This window comes from Artemia franciscana, chromosome 6 (assembly GCF_032884065.1).
Source record: "Artemia franciscana chromosome 6, ASM3288406v1, whole genome shotgun sequence".
In the NCBI taxonomy this organism is placed as follows: Eukaryota; Metazoa; Arthropoda; class Branchiopoda; order Anostraca; family Artemiidae; genus Artemia; species Artemia franciscana.
In genome coordinates this window covers 23,753,625-23,777,420 of record NC_088868.1, presented here as the reverse complement: position 1 = coordinate 23,777,420, position 23,796 = coordinate 23,753,625, and the positions used below count along the sequence as shown (strand labels likewise).

At 35.9% G+C, this 23,796-nt stretch overlaps 1 protein-coding gene and 1 long non-coding RNA gene across 3 annotated transcripts in view; one reads left to right on the top strand and one right to left on the bottom strand.

Annotated features, from left to right (window-relative positions):
* Positions 1-23,796, top strand: part of LOC136028217 (uncharacterized) — a 39,398-nt gene that overhangs the window by 555 nt on the left and 15,047 nt on the right. For both annotated transcript variants that reach the window (XM_065705932.1, XM_065705934.1), the window contains exons 2-3: positions 18,781-19,039; positions 20,739-21,019. In XM_065705932.1, coding sequence (XP_065562004.1) covers positions 18,789-19,039; positions 20,739-21,019 — 532 coding nt within the window. In that variant the 5' untranslated portion in view covers positions 18,781-18,788. The remainder of the gene's footprint in view (positions 1-18,780; positions 19,040-20,738; positions 21,020-23,796) is intronic.
* Positions 9,137-14,097, bottom strand: LOC136028214 (uncharacterized). The gene is made up of 2 exons (XR_010617772.1): positions 12,568-14,097; positions 9,137-11,970 (listed from the first exon to the last, which is right to left on the bottom strand). It is a non-coding gene; the product is annotated as an uncharacterized LOC136028214 (long non-coding RNA).

The following is a 23,796-nucleotide window of genomic DNA, read 5'->3' as shown; positions in this document are numbered from 1 at the left end:
AAGCGTCCTAGCGATGTCTATAGCAAAGAACCGTAAGGCTTTAAGGTATTTTTCCCCCCAGAGCCACTTCATATAGAAGAGATGGGTCGCAAAAATTCCGTTCAAAAGAGCCGTCCCCCATCTTCTACGGCCATTGGTTCGATATGATCACCCTGAAAAAAAAAAAATCAAACAGTTCGTGGTAACGAACTGTTTGTAAGGAGCGACCCGGCTCAATAGTAACCGAAACTCTGAAAATGGAATTTTGATACCAATAGTTACATAAAAAAAATTGCACTTTAATGCTGATTTTAAATATATAACTTTCATCAATATTAGTCTTACCTATATAAAGTTACGAGCCTGAGAAAATTTGCCTCATTTTAGGAAATAGGGGAAAACACCCCTTAAAATTCATACAATTTTAACGAAAATCACACCGTCAGATTCTACGTATCAGAGAACTTTATTGTAGAAGTTTCAAGCTCCTATCTACAAAAATATGGAATGTTGCATTTTTTGCCAGAAGACAAACCACGGAAGCGTGTTTATTTGTTTGTTTTTTTGTTTGTTTTTTTCCCCAGGGGTGATCGTATCGACCCAGTGGTTCTAGAATGTCGCGAGAGGGCTCATTCTAATGGAAATTAAAAGTTCTAGTGCCCTTTTTAAGTGACCAAAAAAATTGGAGGGCACCTAGGCCCCCTCCCACGCTCATATTTTTCCAAAAGTCACCGGATCAAAATTCTGAGATAGCCATTTTATTCATTATAGTCGAAAAACCTAATAACTATGTCTTTGGGGACGACTTACTCCCCCGCAGTCCCCGTGGGAGGGGTTGCAAGTTACAAACTTTGACCTGTCTTTACATGTAGTAATGGTTACTGGGAAATGTACGGACGTTTTCAGGGGGATTTTTTTGGTTTGGGAGGGAGAGTTGAGGTGGGGGGGGGGTTACGTGGGAAGATCTTTCCATGGAAAAACTTCTCATGGGGGAAGAGACTTTCAATAAAGGGGGCACAGGATTTTTTTAGCATTATTTAAAAAAAAACAATGAAATAAATAAATATGAAAAGTTTTTTTTCTACTGAAAGTGAGGAGCAGCATTAAAGCTTAAAACGAGCAGAAATTATTGCGCATATGAGGGGTTTACCTCCTCGTAATACCTCGCTCTTTACGCTAAAGTATTTTTAGTAATTTCAACTATTTATACTACGGCCTTTTGTGATTCAAGAGTCTTTCTTAAGGAATTGGGACAGAATTTAGTTTTAGTGTAAAGAGCGACGTATCGACGAGGGGTGAACTCCCTCATATACGCAATAAAAACATACGAATATAGAAGTTCGTTACGTAAGTTAGCTCGTAAATTACGTCTATTTTCTACTAATGAGAATGTTCGTAAAAGAAATTAAAAGTTCTAGTTGCCTTTTTAAGTAATCAAAAAGTTGGAGGGCAACTAGGCTTCCTCCCTCTCTCTTTTTTCTCAAAATCTTCCGATTAAAACAATGAGAAAGCCATTTAGCCAAAAAAAAAATTAATATGCGAATTCCGTTTTAATTATATATGTGCGGAGAGCCAAGATCAAAACATGCATCAATTAAAAAACGTCCAAAAATTAGATAAAAAACCCAAGTTTTTTTTGAATGAAAGTAAGGAGCGACATTAAAACTTAAAACGAACAGAAATTACTCCGTATATGAAAGGGGCTTTTTCTCCTCAACGCCCTGCTCTTTACGCTAAAGTTTTTTACTGTTTTAAGAAGTAGAGTTAAGAGAAAGAGTCAAACTTACTTCGAAATTTGCATATTTTTTTCGTAACATACTTACTTTGTATATGAAAGGGGCTGCTTCCTCATCAACGCCCCGCTCTTTACGCTAAAGTTTGACTCTTTCTCTTAACTCTATTTTTTAAAACTTTAGCGTAAAGAGCGGGGCGTTGAGGAGGAAAAGCCCTTTAATATACGGAGTAATTTCTGTTCGTTTTAAGTTTTAATGTCGCTCCTTACTTTCGTTTAAAAAACTTTTTTTTTTATTTAATAATAAAAAAAAGTAAACATGCATCCGTTATCCATTCTGGCAAAAAAAGCAAAATTCCACATTTTTGTAAAGAGGAGCTTGAAAAATCTACATTATGATTCTTTTATATGCTGAATCTGATGGTGTGATTTTCAATAAGATCGCTTCATATTTTTGGGGTGTTTCCTTCCTTTTTCTAAAATCTGGCAAATTTTCTCAGGCTTCTAGCTTTTGATAATTAACATTGAACTTACTAAATTTAATGTATTTCAAACCAGCATAAAAAGCCAATTCTCTTGATAGATCAATTGCTTGTTACAGACGCAGTAGGCCTTATAACTTTGACGGCTAGAGGAGGGGGAAGGGGGCAGTAGTCCATTTCCTGTTTATAATAAATTTTATTCGTTTTAAGTTTGAGTTCAATGTTAAATCTTCTCTTACTCGTTTTAAGGTTTATTGTGATTAAATAAAAAAAAAAAAATACTATAGTAGGAGTTTTTCCTACTGAAATTAAGGGGCAACATTAAAATTTAAATCTAACAGAAATTATTCCGTATATGAGGGGGGTTGCCCCCTCTTCAATACTCCTCACTTCACACTAATTTTTTTTTTAATTTTCAAGAGCCTTTTTTTATTCTAATTACACGCCCCCTATGTTTCAGGAATCGTTCTTAAAGAATTGAGACAAAAGATCGAACCATAGCCTAAAGAGGGGGAAGTGAGGAGGGGGCAGCCCTGCTCATAAACGGATTAATTTCTGTTCGTCTTAAGTTTCAATGTTGCTCCTTACTTTCAGTTAGAAAAACTTGTTTTTCATTTAATTTCTGATCGTTTTCAAATAAACCCAGGAAATCCACCCTCCTCCGTGGAAAATCTCATCACAAAAAAAAATTCTCCATAGAAAGTACCTCCCACGTAAAATTCTTCCGCCTGGGAGATTACTCCCGTACAATTCCATCCTTGCTACGAACCTAATCGTGCTTTAAATAAGTCCAAGAAATCCGCACCCTCCTCCATGGAAAATCCTTCCATGAAAAATTCCTCCATAGAAAGTTCCTCCCGCGTACAATTCGTTCACTGGGAAATTATCCCCGGACAGTTCCATCCTCAATGCTAATTCCTCCCAGAAAATTGCTTGCTTACGATTCCGCCTAAAACAAAATACTCCTTAGCATACTTTCATTTGAAGGGAGATTTCTTTTTATTTAATTTCTGATCCTTTTTAATGTCATAGGGGAATCTCCCCTGCCTTGAAAATACTTACCGGACCCCCCCCCCCCTCAAAGGTGATACGTCCCCCATGGAAATTTCCTCCTATGGGAAATCCCCCTTCCGCGTAAAATCCACCAGATAATTCCAACTCTGCTGAAAATTTTCCCCGGAAATTTCCCCAAAACATCTCCAAATGTAAAATGGGGCCGCCAACGATAAGGTAAGACAGATAAAACGAATTCTGTATACGAATTCTGGCAAAGTCCCACCGTGTAAAATTTTTCGTGTTAAGTTCACCCCTGGAAACTTCGATCCCAATGGGAAATTCTCCCCGTAGAAAATCAATCCCCAGATAAATCTCCCAACCCCACCTGAAAAATTTCGGTGAACTCTCCCATAACAAATACTATAAGTAAACAATGGGCAAATTTCCTAACATGCAGCCCTTCCTCTGGTGGTTCTGGGGATTCTGTTATTTCCAAAGACTTGGTTATCGTACCTTTCAACTATATTGAGCAAAATGGCTTTCTCAGAATTTCGGTCAGGCGAATTTGGAAGAAAGGGCTTGGGAGAGGACTTATCCTCTAGTTTTCTCGATTACTTCAAAAGGACACTAGAACTTTTAATTTCCGTTCAAATGAGCCCTCTTGCGATATTTTAGGACAGCTGGTTTGATACCATCGCCCCTGGAAAAAAAACATGAAAAAAACAGGCATTCATGATCTTTCTTCTGGCAAAAATGCAAAAATCTACATCTTTGCAGATAGGAGCTGGGAACCTCTACAGTAGGGTTTGAATCTGATAAATTGAATCTTAAGGTGTGATTTTCATTAAGATTTTTTGTTTTTGTTTGGGGGTGTTTTTCTCTTTTTCGAAAATCCAGCAAACTTTCTCAGGCTTGTATCCTTTGATCTGCCCTGGCTAAGTTGATTGGTGTGCTGGTTTCAGGATCCTTTGTCTGAGAGGGCGAGGGCTCGAATCCTAGTGTACCCAATTATTTAGTTTGGGAAGGGATCAATGGCGTGACTCTGTAAGCTCAGCCAGAGTTGACCCAGCTCTAAATGGGTACCTGCAGAAATCTGGGGAAGGTAAACAGGAAGGGTGTGCGAAAGCACAGGATGGTTGGCCCCCAACCCCCATTTTTAGGAATCAGCATAATAAGCCGATTCTTTTATATATATATACTAGCTGTTGGGGTGGCGCTTCGCGCCACCCCAACACCTAGTTGGTGGGGGCGCTTCGCGCCCCCCCAAGCCCCCCCGCGCGCGTAAGTCGTTACGCGCCATATTAGTTACGCGCCATTGTAGTTGTGTCCCTATGTCCCACCTGTGAATATAGATATATATATATATATATATATATATATATATATATATATATATATATATATATATATATATATATATATATATATATATATATGTTTTTAACTACGTAAAACTTGCGAATATACAACATTCTTTGCTGTCCCATTGTCTGTGCATATAAATAGATTGTCAGGTTTACCGACTCTTGAATGCAACATATAATGGTCCATGGGAAAACAATCCGTATTCAGATCTATACCTCATGATTCTAATGATTGCCCTTGAGCTTTGTTGATGGTGATTGCTAATCGACCATTCCCTGAGTCGCCATCGTCATTTATATATCCCCCTGTGCACCCCGGCGTCCCCTTTGTAGTTATGTCCCTGTGTCCCGGTCGTCATTTATATTCCCTGTGTCCCGGTCGTCATTTGTGTCCCGGTGTTCCAGTCTGTGATTTCTCTTTGAGTGTCCCGGGCGTCATTTATATTCCTTGTGTCCCGGTGTCCCGGTCGTCATTTATATCCCCCTGTGCCCCCCGGCGTCCCCATTGTAGTTGTGTCCCTGTGTCCCGGTCGTCATTTATATTCCCTGTGTCCCGGTCGTCATTTGTATCCCGGTGTCCCGGTCTGTATATACATTCGTTTTTTAGTTTTGTTTTTCTCCTTTATTTTTTTCCTTTTTTCTTTTTTTTCTTTTTTAGTTTATTTAGATTTTTAGATTTTTTAGTTTTTTTATTAGTTTTTAGTTTTTTTGTAGTTTTTACCATTTTTTTAGTTTTTTTAGTTTTTTTTTTACTTATGTCCTGGTCGTCATTTATACTCCCTGTGTCCCGGTCGTCATTTGTGTCTCGGTGCTTTGTTGATTGCTATTTTATATTATATTTATATTTATATTTTTTATATTTATTAATATTTTTTTAGTTTTCTTTTTCTCTTATTTTTCAGTTTTTTCCTTTTTTTTAGTTTTTTCTTTTTTAGTTTTTAGTTTTTTTTTTGTTTTTTACCTTTTTTTAGTTTTTTTAGTTTTTTTAGTTTTTTAGCTTTTTTAGTTTTTTTATTAGTTTTTAGTTTTTTTTTAGTTTTTGCCTTTTTTTAGTTTTTTCAGTTTTTTTTAGTTTTTAGTTTTTTACCTTTTTTTAGTTTTTTTTAGTTTTTTAGCTTTTTTAGTTTTTTTTCTTTTTAGTTTTTTTTTGTAGTTTTTACCTTTTTTAGTTTTTTTTCTTCTTTTGTATTAGTGTGAAATAATTCAGACGTCATATGCGGACAAACACGACGTCACTCGACAGACAGACAGACAGACATAACCCACAAACAACTTATTTTTATATATATTTATTCATATTTTTTTAGTTTTCTTTTTCTCTTTTATTTTTCAGTTTTTTCCTTTTTTTAGTTTTTTTTCTTTTTTAGTTTTTAGTTTTTTTTAGTTTTTTACCTTTTTTTAGTTTTTTTTAGTTTTTTTAGTTTTTTAGCTTTTTTAGTTTTTTTGTTAGTTTTTATTTTTTTTGTAGTTTTTGCCTTTTTTTATTTTTTTCAGTTTTTTTTTAGTTATTAGATTTTTACCTTTTTTTAGTTTTTTTTAGTTTTTTAGCTTTTTTAGTTTTTTTTCTTTTTAGTTTTTTTTTGTAGTTTTTACCTTTTTAGTTTTTTTCTTCTTTTGTATTAGTGTGAAATAATTCAGACGTCATATGCGAACAAACATGACGTCACCTGATCCATCCACAGATCCACACACAGACAACTTATTTTTATATATATAGAGGTGAAATAATTCAGACGTCATATGCGGACAAACACGACGTCACTCGACAGACAGACAGACAGACATAACCCACAAACAACTTATTTTTATATATATTTATTCATATTTTTTTAGTTTTCTTTTTCTCTTTTATTTTTCAGTTTTTTCCTTTTTTTTAGTTTTTTTCTTTTTTAGTTTTTAGTTTTTTTTAGTTTTTTACCTTTTTTTAGTTTTTTTTAGTTTTTTTCTTCGCGCCACCCCAACACCTAGTTGGTGGGGGCGCTTCGCGTCCCCCCCAAACCCCCCCGCGCGCGTAAGTCGTTACGCGCCATAATAGTTACGCGCCATTGTAGTTGTGTCCCTATGTCCCACCTGTGAATATAGATATATATATATATATATATATATATATATATATATATATATATATATATATATATATATATATATATATATATATATATATATATATATATATATATATATATATATATGGTTTTAACTACGTAAAACTTGCGAATATACAACATTCTTTGCTGTCCCATTGTCTTTGCATATAAATAGATTGTCAGGTTTACCGACTCTTGAACATGCAACATATAATGGTCCATGGGAAAACAATCTGTATTCAGATCTATACCTCATGATTCTAATGATTGCCCTTGAGCTTTGTTGATGGTGATTGCTAATCGACCATTCCCTGTCCCGGTGTCCCGGTCGTCATTTACATCCCCCTGTTTCCCCCGGTGTCCCCGTTGTAGTTGTGTCCCTGTGTCCCGGTCGTCATTTATATTCCCTGTGTCCCGGTCGTCGTTTGTATCCCGGTGTCCCGGTCTGTATATACATTCGTTTTTTAGTTTTGTTTTTCTCCTTTATTTTTTTCCTTTTTTTTTCTTTTTTAGCTTATTTAGATTTTTAGATTTTTTAGTTTTTTTATTAGTTTTTAGTTTTTTTTTCTTTTTAGTTTTTTTGTCCCGGTCGTCATTTATATCCCCCTGTTTCCCCCGGTGTCCCCGTTGTAGTTGTGTCCCTGTGTCCCGGTCGTCATTTATATTCCCTGTGTCCCGGTCGTCATTTGTATCCCGGTGTACCGGTCTGTATATACATTCGTTTTTTAGTTTTGTTTTTCTCCTTTATTTTTTTCCTTTTTTTTTCTTTTTTAGTTTATTTAGATTTTTAGATTTTTTAGTTTTTTTATTAGTTTTTAGTTTTTTTTTCTTTTTAGTTTTTTTGTAGTTTTTAACTTCTTTTTAGTTTTGTTAATTTTTTTTTTTACTTATGTCCTGGTCGTCATTTATACTCCCTGTGTCCCGGTGCTTTGTTGATTGCTAATCGAACATTCCTTTTGTCCTGGTCGCTTTCTCTTTGAGTGTCGTCATTTATTTTTTTCTTTTTTAGTTCTTTTAGTTTTTACCTTTTTTAGTTTTTTTTAGTTTTTTAGATGAAAATTTTTTTTAGTTTTTTCCTTTTTTTCTTTTTAGTTTTTTATTGGTTTTTACCTTTATGTTAGCTTATTTTTCAGTTTTTTCCTTTTTTTTTATTTTTTTTTTATTTTTTATTTTTTTTAGTTTTTTACCTTTTTTTAGTTTTTTTAGTTTTTTTAGTTTTTTTAGTTTTTTAGCTTTTTTACTTTTTTTATTAGTTTTTAGTTTTTTTGTAGTTTTTGCCTTTTTTTAGTTTTTTCAGTTTTTTTTTAGTTTTTTAATGGTTTTTACCTTTATTTTAGCTTATTTTTCAGTTTTTTCCTTTTTTTTAGTTTTTTTTAGTTTTTAGTTTTTTTAGTTTTTTACCTTTTTTTAGTTTTTTTAGTTTTTTTAGTTTTTTAGCTTTTTTATTTTTTTTATTAGTTTTTAGTTTTTTTTGTAGTTTTTGCCTTTTTTTAGTTTTTTTAGTTTTTTAGCTTTTTTATTAGTTTTTACGTCATTTATACTCCCTGTGTCCCGGTGCTTTGTTGATTGCTAATCGAACATTCCTTTTGTCCTGGTCGCTTTCTCTTTGAGTTTCGTCATTTATTTTTTTCTTTTTTAGTTCTTTTAGTTTTTACCTTTTTTAGTTTTTTTTAGTTTTTTAGATGAAAATTTTTTTTAGTTTTTTCCTTTTTTTCTTTTTAGTTTTTTATTGGTTTTTACCTTTATTTTAGCTTATTTTTCAGTTTTTTCCTTTTTTTAGTTTTTTTTTTTTTAATTTTTTTTAGTTTTTTACCTTTTTTTAGTTTTTTTAGATTTTTTAGTTTTTTAGCTTTTTTACTTTTTTTATTAGTTTTTAGTTTTTTTTTGTAGTTTTTGCCTTTTTTTAGTTTTTTCAGTTTTTTTTTAGTTTTTTATTGGTTTTTACCTTTATTTTAGCTTATTTTTCAGTTTTTTCCTTTTTTTTTATTTTTTTTTAGTTTTTAGTTTTTTTCGTTTTTTACCTTTTTTTTAGTTTTTTTAGTTTTTTTAGTTTTTTTGCTTTTTTATTTTTTTTATTAGTTTTTAGTTTTTTTTGTAGTTTTTGCCTTTTTTTAGTTTTTTTAGTTTTTTAGCTTTTTTATTAGTTTTTAGTTTTTTTTGTAGTTTTTGCCTTTTTTTATTTTTTTTAGTTTTTTAGCTTTTTTATTTTTTTTATTAGTTTTAGTTTTTTTTGTAGTTTTTGCCTTTTTTAGTTTTTTCAGTTTTGACGTCACCTGATCCAGTTTTTTCAGGTGACGTCACCTGATCCATCCACAGACAGACAGACAGACAACTTATTTTTATATATATAGATATATATATATATATATATATATATATATATATATATATATATATATATATATATATATATATATATATATATATATATATATATATATATATATATATATGTATATATATATATATATATATATATATATATATATATATATATATATATATATATATATATATATATATATATATATTGATATCAAAATTCTGTTTTTTAGAGTCTCGGTTACTATTAAGCCGAGTCACTCCTTTATCAAACAGTTCGTTACCACGAACTTTTTGATAAAAGAGGGACTGGCTTGGTTTCTATAGGAAGTAAATTCCTTAGTACGATTATACCTCTTAGACTTGGAGATGCTGTAGATAAAGTTTTAAGAGAAGAACAGTTCGGTTTTAGGAAGGGAAGAGGATGTGTCGACCAAATTTTCAGTCTTATATAAATAACTGAGAAGTGCCTGAGTCATCAAACCCCTTTAGTCCTCAGTTCTGTAGGAGAATTACGATTCAGCAGATAGAAGAGCTTTAGTGAAGGTCCTATCTTTGTTTGTAGATGAATACATTAGTGTGATAGAAAATTAGGTTAGGTGTTGGTTGCTTACTAAATCAAGAGTTAAGCAAGGTTGCGTCTTTTCCCCATTATATGGAACATATTGATTGACTGAAGCCTGGATTTACCAATAGGCCCAAAGGCCCGGGCCTGGAGGCGCGCAATGCCAGGGGGCGTAATAAATTGTCAAAGTGTCAGATGCACTCCACCGCGGCGCTGCGTGTTCACAGAAAAGTAGTTTTAAAACAACGCAGGGATTAAGTGGCCACTTATCACCTGTCAAATGTCTCCCAAGAATGGCAGCTGAGAGTTTGTTATCCCCTCTGTCTTTCATTACTTTTGGCTGATCAGTTGCGTTCTGCTCAGTGCTTCCACTATCCCCGAATTTTCCGGGATTTCCACGAAAATCTCACAGAACTGGAGTGGCAAAAACGCTTGGGCCTAGAAGCGTCAAATCTTTAAATCCGGCTCTGGATAGACTCCTGAGGAGCACAACAGGGGTAATAGGAGAATACGGAATCCATTGCGGAAGTAAAACTCTCCTAGATATAGATTATGCTGATGATTTAAGCAACCTAGTTGAAAATGTTAGGAAAATGAATGAATTTTTAGAGGTTTTGCTAGTTCATTGCGCAAGAAAAGGTTTGAAAATTAATGTCAAAAAGACTAAGTCACTAAGATTTGGAATAAGTGAAGGTGAAGAGGTGAGGTTGGGAAATGAGAAGATCGATCATGTGAACAGCTTGACTTACCTAGCTAGTATTATTAGTAAAGACGATGGGTGTGGTGAAAATGTTAAAAGTAGACCAGACAAAAAGCTTGGGGTCTTTTTTCACAGTTTAAAAATGTTTGGAAGAATAGAGAGATAAGTCTGCAAACCAAGATTAGAATACTGGAAGCTACAGTGATGGCAGTAGTCAAGTATGGTTCTTAAGCGTCGGCACTTCAAAAAATAGAGGAGGATTTGCTAGATGTTTTTCAAAGAAGTTGCCTAGGGATTGTTTGGGTATGCGACTGACTGACGGTATCTCAGACAGTAAGCTGTAAGAAAAAAGTGGTTCAATCCCACTTTTCAGGGCTATGATTAGAGAGGTTGAAAAGGATAGGACACGATCTGTGTTGTAAGGATGACATATTACTAAAGATCGTCCTTGTTGATCAACCGCCTAGCGCCCAACGAAAAGCAGGTCGTCCCTAAATGGGATGGGATGACGTCGCAAGGAAAGGTTTAAAGGGAATGGGTTTTCTTGGGAAGGTGTAAAGAGGGAGGCTTTGAATAGATTGGGACGAAGGAAGAGCGTGTGAGCTGTGTTGGCTTCAGGTACAGGGGAGTAATTGCGTCAGAATCCTGGGGAATGGGGAAGTTGGAGCCAATTTTTCCAAGTAAATCGAAAATGAGAAGTTTTATGACACCAAATAAGTTTTAAGACGCTAAATTTTATCTGATAAGGGGACACATCATGTTTGGGGGATTGCGGTCTGGGGGGACTTGCCCCCTGCCTCATAGCGAATTTGCGTATGAAGGGAAGTTTCGGGCGGGGAGGTAACTTTCCAGGGGAAATTTTATACTGGAGGAATTTTCCAGAATTCCTATACGATTATTTTTATTCGTCTTACTTTTTCTCTGCCGACTCAATTTAACACTTGGAGATGTTCAGGGGAAATGTTTAGCGGGGTAGGAATTTTCTGGAGGATTTTTTGGTGTAGGGGGAGGGATTCTCCGTGGGAACTATTTTTCACGGGGGGGATTTATAGAATTTTGTTTTCACAGGGTGGGGGTTATCCGGCATTACTTGAAAAACGATCAGAAATTAAAGTAATTTTAAAATGAAAATATGCTAAGGAGAATTCTCCAGGTGGAATCGTCTGCAAGCAATTTTTTTTTTAGGGGGGAGTTTTCGACGAGCATAAAATTGTCCTGGAAACTTTTCTGGGAGGGGATATTTTACACGGGAGGAGCTTTCCATCGAGAAATTTTCCATGGAGGGGTAGCCGAATTTCCCATCATTATTCGGATTGCCCTCTCCTTAATCCCTCGCTCTTTACGCTAAAGTTTGACTTATTGTCCCAACTCTTTAAGAACGACTCCAGAAACGCTGTTTAATTAGAATAAGAAGCTTTTTAAAAATAATAAAAGCATTAAAGTTAAGACTGAGGTATCGAGGAGGGGGTAACCCCCCTCACATACGTAATAATGATTTGTTTTAAGTTTTAATGTTGTTCCTTACTTTCTGGTGAAAAAACTTTTTTTTTATTTAATTGTTCAATGAAACTAGGTATTCAAAGTAAAAAAAAGTAGGCAAAGGTCATAGTGAGACTAAGTATACCTCGCCTTGAAAAAAACAACATGATTCTGGAATTGTGCCTCTGGGCCTGATTATGTTATCTTAGATAAGTATAGTGAACTTTTCAGCTATAAGCCAGATCGTCTGCAAGGTGGAGAAACCTGAAAAGAGAGATTCTTCGATCATGCTTGGCAAATGATTATGAAGACCCGATAGCATAAATATGAAACATTTTTAATGCATATTACCCTGTTCCCATGAAAAAAATCTTTGTTTTTATTCTGACGGCCCTTTCTAATGATCAGATATGTTAATTTATAAGATGATGCATTTAATGTGTTTTAAATATTATCATTTTACCACAAATTTTTTTTTTGAATAAAGAAAGGGCGAAGGGTCCATTTAAGAAGGGTTCCTAGGCCTAAAAGCACGGCACTTGTGTACATTTTCGGTTGAAGGGTGCAACAAATTTAGTATTTAAGAAAATTTAAGAAAAAAAGATTTAATGCCTAACGCAATTAATGCAAAATGATCACACACTAGTGGACAAACAGATTTGGCATAGTAACCAGCTTGTCTAGAAAGCATGAAAAACAATTAAAGAGTGCTACAGTCATAGTGGCGAAATATTAAGGGAAAAATATTTTTCGTGAACCAGGTGTAAAGGGCTAAAAATACACGAGGGCTGTTTCGTTTCAACAAACGGTTAGCTATATAAGAAAGACCCAAGTAAGCATAAGCAAGAAGGACTTTATTACCAAAAGTCTCGTTGACTTTTTCACATAATCAGCTTGTTGATTTGAGGTATTTGTATCTGTGAAGAAGTTTTGTAGTACTCTTATCATTAAATGTCATCAAGACTAATTTTAAGAGAGGTATGATGGTTTATTTGGACTTGTCAGTTTCATCCCGCGTAGCTGGGCGGATCTAAGGAAAAACATTAGCTATAAAGCCAATGACCGCTTGGAGACTTCGTTTATGAACAAATTCTTCTCGTGCCCTTTTTAAAAAGAAGCTCATAAGCAATAAACATTGCTTATGAAGCAAATTCATCGTTAAATCTAGAAATTGTACCACTTAGACATGATTAACCCTTTTTAATATTAAGATATACCATTGATTCTTTGGAAAGGATACAGAGAAATAAAAATCTTTGAATTTGTTTTTTTATAAATGCTGAAGAGCCACGCACGACCTTCCGAAAGGAGATTTGAGTTTGTGCAATTATTCAATTGTGTGTCAAATGAAAAATGTACTCACTATATGTCCTTGCACATAATCTCTTGGGTAATTTATGAATGTCAGGTTTTTTTATGATTCGCATAAGCCGCGTGAAAAACGCGCATCGAAAAAACAAGACGAAAACAGCATTCTATTCAAATATAGAAAAGGTTGGACGATACCCGTTATTTTCTGGGGTCAGTGTTTCCAACGTGACCTAAACCTGTTATATGTTTTTTCGGGTCAAGTTTCTTTAAAACTGGTTACCGCAACTCCATAATATATTCAACCGAAGATGAGATGCCAATTGTTTGGCTGGGTGAAAATTTTGCGTTAAATGGAAGTACCCTGGGAAGGGACGAGCTGAAATGAAACGAACTTTAAAGGGAGAATATTTTTAACTAGTTTTTAAGACAAACAGAAAATTCAGTCTGTCCCTCCGTCACTCAACCTACATTAAACTAAGCCCAAACAGATTTGGAGTCCGTAGCATTGACCCAAATGAAGCTCCACCCCCTTTAATATAAATATATAAGAAGCTAGGTTTTCCAGCTGTAAGTAGCGAGAAACATTGAAGCTTAGAACAAGCTGAAATCATTCCATACATTAGGGGAACTCTCCCCTCATCAATCACTCACTCATTTACGCTAAAGTTTTTTTTTTTAGCGCTTTAAACAAGCTGTTTATTCCAAGTAAACGGCTATTGTGCTTCAGGAGTCGATTTTCAATAATTGGGACAAAAAGTCATGCGCAAAGAGCATGACTTAGTACAGAAAAAAGTTTTTTTCTGCACAAGGGGATACCCATCCTCATTTAGGGAATTATTTCTATCAATTTTAAGCTTATTGTTCCTCCTTACTTTCAGTTAAAAAATGTGTTGTTTTTTTATTTAGGTCCTGGTTATTTGTAAATCATGCTGAGAAATCTCCCTCCGTTGAAAACTTTCCCGGTAAAATCCCCCCCCCCAAAAAAAAATTATCCAGGGAAACATTTTCACAAGAACACCAAAACTCCCCCATCTGGAAATTTTCCCCTTGACAATTTTTCCCTTGGGAAGCAATCAACTAACATAAACCTCAATCTCGAAAAAAAAAACATTTGTTAGGATGGGAGCTTGGAACGGCTACAATAGGATTCTCTGATTTTTAATTACTTATAAATGTGTTTAAATAATTCATAACATTGCACATAAATAGGAAATCAGAAATAAAGTTTAAAATAAGGGAAAATAAAGCTCTATATTTGGAACCAGCATAAAAAGCCAAATCTGTTCATATATCTGTTAACATCAGAATGCCATTCTTAGAGTTTTGGTTGCTATTGCGCCATGTCACTCCTTACTTACGGTTCGTTACCACAAACTATTTGATGGACAAATTACAAAACCTAGAAAGGCAATGAAAATTCTACAATGGCCATAAGGTTCTCTGATTGTTATGTAGTTAGGGAGGGAGGAAGATACCTAAATAGGTGAATTTTAAGCCGAAACATCCCAGCTCTCATTGAACCATCATATAAACACATAATTAGTTCTAAAGGAGAGACAAGGGGAATGGGTTTTTTTTTTGGGGGGGGGGCTTAAGAAACTACAAAAACGCATCAAAAATGTGAAATTGATAGCTACTCCCGTATGATTTATGGGAATATTTCTGGTCCACACTGTTATTATGAAAGTAAAGAGTAACATTAAACCCCCTAATGAGCAGAATGTATTCCGTAGAGGAGGAGGACTGCCCCGTCCTGATCCACACTTCCACCTCTTGGTCACAAAGACTTCGGAGTGTGCTCATTAGAACAGAAATTTCCCCAGGGGGATATTTTCTGCGGGGTTATTTTCTGGAGGGGATGTTTTCCAGTGGGGTATTTTACACGGGGGGAGAACATTTTCCGGGGGGGGGTATTTTCTGAAGGGTAGTTTCTGGGAGAAGGATATTTTCCTTGGGGGTATTTTCCAGGAAGTTATTTTCCGCAGGGGGAAGGGTATTTTTCGCGGAGTAGGTATTTCCCGGGGGGTTTCATTTCCCGGGAGGAGTTAAACGCTTGCCACCCTTGATTCTAATCGGAAACAACTAACCTGTTAAATTTGGAACTATCCCAGGTAACATCAGTTTATTGCGGTTGCGTCAATAGCTGCAATCTAGTAATCAAAGTTAATTAGCAGTGCGGCTCATAGTAATCAAAAGTTTGAAAGTTTAAAAAAAATGTCTAGTAAAAAATTTCTCACTCAAAGTGATTAAGGAATTATAACTATTATACAGGTTAAACCTAATAATAAAAATTTATCCCGGAAACACGTTTTCTGAGTTTTTGAAAAAAGATCAAAACACCTCAGAAATGGAGGTGGGTCAAAGGATGCACCAGTGGAATTACCATTATCGAAATCGCTAAACTGGAGGTCTACAGTCTCCCAACTTAAAGAACAAGGAAAATCGTCTTTTTTGCATGGGTAGAATTTGTGTACATCGGTTTTTACAAGACTGATCAAGTCGAGCAAAGGGTTGCAGAATATGTATAAACGGCTCATTTGATTGGAAATTGCAATATGTAGTGCTGGAACAATTGAGATCACTGACGGTGACGGTACTGAAGACGGCGCTTAGTACTCATGTCAGAAACCTGTGGCTTTCTTATTAGGACGGTCACTTGCTAATTGTCTTGGCTCGGTAGCCAAGATATTTAAAGGTATCTAAAATTGGGCTTCTCTATGCTAATTTTGGTGCTCCTGGAAATCAATCAGTGATGTCGATAACATGATTTTGTATCCGATGGGTACCAAGGGTATCATTACTAAAAAATCTGTTTTGATAGGAGAATAAGTCAATAATATTGAAGGATGAAAACAGACAACAATCATTTTCTATAATACCTCAAACTCATTCTTCTTCTCCCAGAAGCCAGAAATGTACTATAAAGTATCTGTGGTTGCTCTAACCGAGTAAAAATACCTTAAAAATCTCACCCTTTCCATGGAACCAAATAAGAAAAAAATAAAATAAAATTGGAATCGCATTTATGGATTTCTTTGGGTACCGGCATTAACAATCTGCTATCCTTACTTTTGATGTGTTTCTGTCCCCAGATCAGAAAACTAATATCCTGAATTTAGATCTAATAGAGTAATGGTCAAGGTACCAAAGACCAGATTTCTGTGAAAACCAAGGTTGTGCCACAAGAAGGTGGCGGTTTCTGCCTTTTTGTGCCACAAGGCATCAAGTTTTGCTCAAAGAGGACGAAAAAACTGGAAAATCGCTCAAGTCCATGTGTCCTTTATAAATTTGTCTTAATGTGTCTATCATAAAAGGTCACATGGGACGGAAGATTCAAAAAGGGACGGACAATTCATAAAGGGAAGGGACGGAAATAGAGTCATATTTAGGGTTTTTGCTTGGGGGAGGGAAAGTAATAAGACCCACCTCCCATTGGAGTTACAATCCTGCTTTGAAGTTTAACAAGTATTGGAGTGTAACCGGAACATTTTCGTGGTCCTCCAGTGTATGAGTGCAGTTGCGATACAAATGAAAAGTTGCATGTACTACCTTAAATTTCATGTCGAGCCAGGGGATGTATTTAATCTCCCGTAGAAAATTTGGCTGGTTGTGTTTTGAGGTTATGATCTAACATTCCAGTCTAGTCAACTCAGCTTTGACCCAGTTTTGGTCACTTTCTTTTTTGAAGGTTTCTCGGGCTTGGGACTAGACGGTGGCTTCGGAAAGGCTATTCCAAAGTGGGAGAGAACGGACTAAGAAGAAATGTTGGTGATCTCATCTGGTGCAAAAAGGGACCTGCAGTTTCATAATTTGTCCTCTTGTGGTAATTGAGGGGGTTGGGAGAAAACATGACTTAAAAGGTCACTTCCCAGAAACCTATGAATTGTTATTGCGTGTCCTCTTTCCCCACGGTCTACTAAAGTGAGGCAAGACGTTCCTTGTAGATTTTGTCTTGCAGTGTTGAGATAAGCTTTGTTGCCCGTCTTTGAACACTCTCCATTAGCTTCAAATTCATGTTATAGCTGGGGTAGGCTAGGGACATGCTAAGTTCCTTATATAGCTTCATTATAATGCATGGCTATATGGGGAATTTTCTTTTTATGAGTCCAAGGGCTCGATTCTCTTTTGCAGCTTGACTTTGACTATAAAATGTGACTATAAATGTGACTATTATGTGACTATAAAACTTTGACTGATAGTCAACAATGACCCCCCAGGTCCTTCTCCTCACCGACTGGTTCAAGTCAGTTCTACTAAATGACATTGGCGTTTTGGATTGTTACGTCCAAGATGTCGGACTTTCCATTTTAATGCATTGAACCATAGAAAGCAATCCAATGACCATTTTGATAGCTGGTTCAAGTCTTCTTGTCTATTTGTCTGGTTTATATCGTCTTGGACGAGTCCTAGGAGCTTGCAATCATCTGGATATAGCGTCATAGGATTATAAAGTTAGTTGTTTAGCCATTGTTGTAGATTCTGAATAATATAGGACCCAGGATAGTCCCCTGAGGTATGCCAGTCTTGACTGGTTGCAATTTAGAAAATATAGCCTCGCCATTACAGTCGTACACCAAAAAAGACTTTCTATCCAAAGTACTATATTTTCGTATATTTCATATACCTTTAATTTCAAATTTAGTTGTTTGTTTTGAACTTTGTCAATGGTTTTGGCTTCGTCAAGCTAGATAAAATCCACTGGTTGACCAATATCTAAGAGTCTAGTCACAAAATCATTTGGTTTAAATATGTTACTATAGTATTAGTTGAACGTCTTTTTCGAAAAAAAATGTCGGCTTTTGCACAGCAGTTTATTTTTTTTCCGTGTAGGAAATCAGTACTTTATTTATGATACCCTCAAGTAATTTACGTACAACCGATGTGAGACTTAACGGCCAGTAATTGCTAGCAAGGTACCTTCTCCCGTTGTTGTGTATGGATTTAATATTAACCAGCTTCCAGTCATTTTGAAATATTTCGGAAGTGAGGGTCATCTCAAATATCTTTGAAATCTGCTCGACAATCTATTCAGCTATTTCTTGACAGTCTCGGGCTTAGACTGTCTGGTCCAGCAATCCTGTGAGCATCAAGCTTTTAAGCCTATTTTTGACGTCCTCTTCACTGATAACTGGTATGGCTATTTGTTCTGAGATTAATTTCTCTAACAGAAGAGGTGGTGTATTGGTTGCAGATAGAGATGAGAAATCCGTACCAAAGCTGGAATTCAGTAGATTTATTTTTCTATTGTGTCTGAGACTTTTTTTTACCATATTCTCCCATAAGGCCTGGAACATCTCGTCTGGACAGGTTTATTTATATTAACTAGTTAATTGGTAATCTTTTGTTTTGCTACTTTTTTAGAGCTGCCGGTTCTGAGAAGCCTCTGATTTATTATTGCCTTTTTGGGTAGATATGTTGTTTTTTATGTAAAAAAAAAAAAACAACGGAAAACGTCTTTTGTTTTCGCCTACACTCTATACTGTCGGTGTGTTCACATTTTCAGCATCGAGTTGACTCTGTAGGATTGTCTTGTTAAGTTGTGTGAAGATTGAGTGGTAAATGAACTTTATAAACATAAGTTTAGTATTTTTTTTTTTTTTAACACAAATAAGGATAATCACTTCCATCATAAAAATTACAGCTTATTTCCGTTTCAGACTAAAAAATGAAGCTTATATTTACATTTTTCCTGTGGATTGTTTACTCTGCTGAAGCACAAGAGAGATTATTCAGCATAAAAATTACAACTTATTTCCGTTTCAGACTAAAAAATGAAGCTTATATTCACATTGTTTCTATGGATTGTTTACTCTGTTGAGGCACAAGAGAGATTATTCTTTGGGAACAGGGCATTCATCACAGTAAGTCGGTCCACTATCATTTCAACGACAACAACTGTTATCCCAACTTGTTACGAGGTGGATGAGCAGTTGAACACATGTTCAAGAAAGAAGAGGCAATACGGATTTTTAGTCGACCCTTTTGAATATTACCATGGCATTATTCCACGACCAGTGAATTTGTAAGTAGACATTTAGGAGTTTGCATTCTACGGAAATCAAAAGTTCTAGTGCCCTTTTTAAGTGACCGAAAATTGGAGGGCTAATACGCCCCCTCCCGTGGCATTTTTTCAAAAATCGTCTGATCAAAATTTTGAATAATTATTTTGTTCAGCACAGTCGAAACGCCCAATAAATATGTCTTTGGGGACAACATGATCCCCAGAGTCCCTGGGGAAAGACCTCAAAGTTATAGAACTTGCCCATGGTTTATGTACATTGTTTGTTATTGGGAGGCATGCATACATTTCTCAGGTGGGGAGAATAGGGCGATTTTTCCTCTGGAGGGATTTTGTAGGGAGAGATAATTTTTCATTGAGAGGGATGTTTCCAGGGGGTAGACTTAAGTAAAAAACAAGTTTTTTTTCAACTGAAAGTAAGGAGCAACATTGAAACCTTAAACGATCAAAAATTATTACGTTTATGAGGAGGGTTGCCCCCTCCTTAACACCTAGCTCTTTACGCTTCAGTTTAAGTTTTGTCCCAATTCTTTAAAACTCCACCTGAAACACAAATGTCGTTTAATTAGAACAATAAATAGCGTTTTAAAAGTGCCGAGAAACTTTAGCGTGAAGAGTGAGGTGTTGAGGAAGGGGCGAGCCCCCTCCTACACGTAATAATTTCCGTTTGTCTTAAGTTTTAAGATTACTTCTTACAGTAAGTTGAAAAAAATTATTTAATTTAAATAGTACCATAAAGGAAGAAACATACTAAAGAAAACTGGCCCGTATCTGTGGATGTTTGGATTATGCAGGATTATCTTACTTTTGGTAAATATTTTAAAGAAACTGAATTTAACATGGGAGGTCAAACTGGAATCTGGGGGAAACTGAGGTCTGGGAGGGGTAGTTCTTCCCTCTTCCCCATAGCAAGTTACGTTCCTCTTCGCAAGTTGTAACAATGTCAACACTCTTAATCTTCAAAATCATTCTTCATGATTTAATTACATTTTTGGGTTTTTGTAAGGAATAGAGAGAATTGAAGAAGAAAGTGTTTTTAAAGGGAGAAATGGGATGATGAGAACTGAAGAAGAAAGTGTTTTAAAGGGAGAAATGGGATGATTTTATACCAAGTAATATAAATTTTATGCAGAAAAAGAAGGTGGGAAGATCAAACGTTGTGGGTATGTTACATAGTGACCATTTTCAGTTGCTTTCAGTTTGGATTCAAGGGCTTGTCATGTTTTTTTTAATTATTGCATTCTTGCGTGTTTTTTTTATTACCTCTAAACCACAAATGCTTCTAGAGCTAATAAATATTACATTGTATCATAAGATAAGACATAATTTAACACTACAAATGAAAAGACCTTAAATTTTTTTTTAATAAAGCGCATAATTTAAACTTAAACCGAACGCAACTGATGTTATGTATAAGTAGAGAGCAATCCGGTAAGGCATTCATCCTTCACCGCTTATTTACGCTTATTTTTCAGAATATTTTAGATAGTAGTCAGACTTACTATAAAGCATAAACAAACGTTAGTGTAAAAACTACATTGCAGTTACCCAACATATAGGAGTAATTTCTGTTCGTTTTACACTTTAACAACAGTTATTAATAAATCTTTCTATAGTCCATAAAAAGATTAAATACGGCCTTATATGCTTTTTCGGCGAATAGAAATTTAAGTCTTAATATGATATCATATAATCATTTTAGCATTCAACCTTCTGCAATATCCGAGTTCCGATATTCTCCTCTTCTTCACCAAGCTATCTATAATGTGCAGCCATTCTCTGAAGAAAAGACGCCATCTCTCCAAACAAGCATCAATGAAAAAGCTGAAGCCGAAGGCAGATTCTTCCTTCCGAAGCTATTGACTGTTCAAACATCAACTTCTGTAGTCACAGTGCCCACGGTAGCGTCGGTCACTCAGACATACTCAATACAGTGCACAGTATCTGGGCAGTCTATACCAGAGAATTTATGTGAACCACAAAGTAAGATGTAGCCATACTCTTAAAAAGTATAAGGAGGTATTTTTTTTTGGGGGGGGGAGGCTCATCAAATTCCAATTTGAATCTGAATTTACAATGGCTTTTGAGAAAAAGCAGAAACAGGTAAATATATTTCAAAGTTCAGTGGAAAAAAATAGAAAAATATGTAAAATGAAAATTCATTTTAAAGATTAGTGTTCCCTGTGGAAGTTTCAGGTATATTATTTCTTGTAATCTTCTAGTTTTTTGTGCCACTTAAATGTTCCAGAGTAAGACGACAATTTTGCTATAACTCATAGTTGAGATTCACCTTTATGCAAATACCGACTTCAGTTTATGACTTTTACTTTGAATTCTTTTAGGTTAAAAAGTGCCTATTTACATTTTCAACTTAAAAAAAAGTTTCTACATTCGAAGGAAGTTCTCATTCTCATAACAAAGCGGTATCATGATTCTGACTTAGAAATGAACAGGTCTGAAACTATTGATTTCAATAATATTGCGTTACTGAGAAAGGGATCTCAGTTCCGACCTCCACAAAGGAGGTTGGAACCATAACCTTTGGATGGTACATTTAAAGGATAGCACAACATGGAAGAAGCTCTGTCATTACATTGGGTCGAAGATGTTTTTGTTATCAAGGTGTGATTGAAGACATCACACCCAATGAAGTTAGTCCTTTCGTTGTATGCTATTATATTGCGTCATGAAATCACATTTTTCACAGGGAATTTCCTTTTCTTCGAAGAGTTTAATCTAACAAAAAATAAATGATCCGCCTAGTTTTTTTTTAAGTTGAAATAAAAAATTTCGGAAAAAATGCCTGGTAATTAAATTTTAGAGAATTTTCTTTTTTGTTTCGACGTTATTGTCTTCTATCCAAACACTGCCTAAAGTGAAAGTTCCTAGAATAGGCTATTGATGTGATTGTAGAATTATGGACTTCCTGTGAGTTTCCAATCTTAACGGGTAGGAGGTAAAGAGTCAAACAACATATTTGACCCCTTCCCCCTTTGGAATATACATGAAATTTACTTCATTCTACAAAGCATTTAAAAACACTAAGGTACTATCAAAACTGGATTTTGCCCATGTTGAAATTCAATAGTGCAGTCAGGGCAAAGATTCTTAGAGGAGTAGGGGTTAAAACACTGTCTCTTCAAGATAAGTGATGCATTCTACATTGAAAATTGCAATGCAGTTGTTCATTGTATAATGGCTCTAAGACACCTTTTCATTACTCTAACCTTCCGCCATCCTTTCAAAAGGGCTAATCTTTTGCCGCCATCCTCTAAGTAATACGTATTTTATCTCTCATTGTGTTCAATCGTCTTAAAATCGTTTTTCACTACTTTAGACCTATTTACATTTGCCCTAGTTGCAACGCAAGTCGCTAGTCTGTATATTTCTATGTATATTAGTTTATTTCTCGTATAGAAAATATCCTGTTTTAAATTGTTTTCATTTCAAATTATTTGTTTAAGCTACATAGTTATAAAATACGATCGTGATGCCAAGTGTATCACACACACACACACACACACACACACACACACACACACACACACACACACACACACACACACACACACACACACACACACACACACACACACACACACACACACACACACACACACACACACACACACACCACACACACACACACACACACACACACACACACACACACACACACACACACACACACACACACACACACACACACACCACACACACACACACACACACACACACACACACACACACACACACACACACACACACACACACACACACACACACACACACACACACACACACACACACACACACACACACACACACACACACACACACACACACACACACACACACACACACACACACACACACACACACACACACACACACACACACACACACACACACACACACACACACACACACACACACACACACACACACACACACACACACACACACACACACACACACACACACACACACACACACACACACACACACACACACACACACACACACACACACACACACACACACACACACACACACACACACACACACACACACACACACACACACACACACACACACACACACACACACACACACACACACACACACACACACACACACACACACACACACACACACACACACACACACACACACACACACACACACACACACACACACACACACACACACACACACACACACACACCACACACACACACACACACACACACACACACACACACACACACACACACACACACACACCCACACACACACACACACACACACACACACACACACACACACACACACACACACACACACACACACACACACACACACACACACACACACACACACACACACACACACACACACACACACACACACACACACACACACACACACACACACACACACACACACACACACACACACACACACACACACACACACACACACACACACCACACACACACACACACACACACACACACACACACACACACACACACACACACACACACACACACACACACACACACACACACACACACACACACACACACACACACACACACACACACACACACACACACACACACACACACACACACACACACACACACACACACACACACACCACACACACACACACACACACACCACACACACACACACACACACACACACACACACACACACACACACACACACACACACACACACACACACAC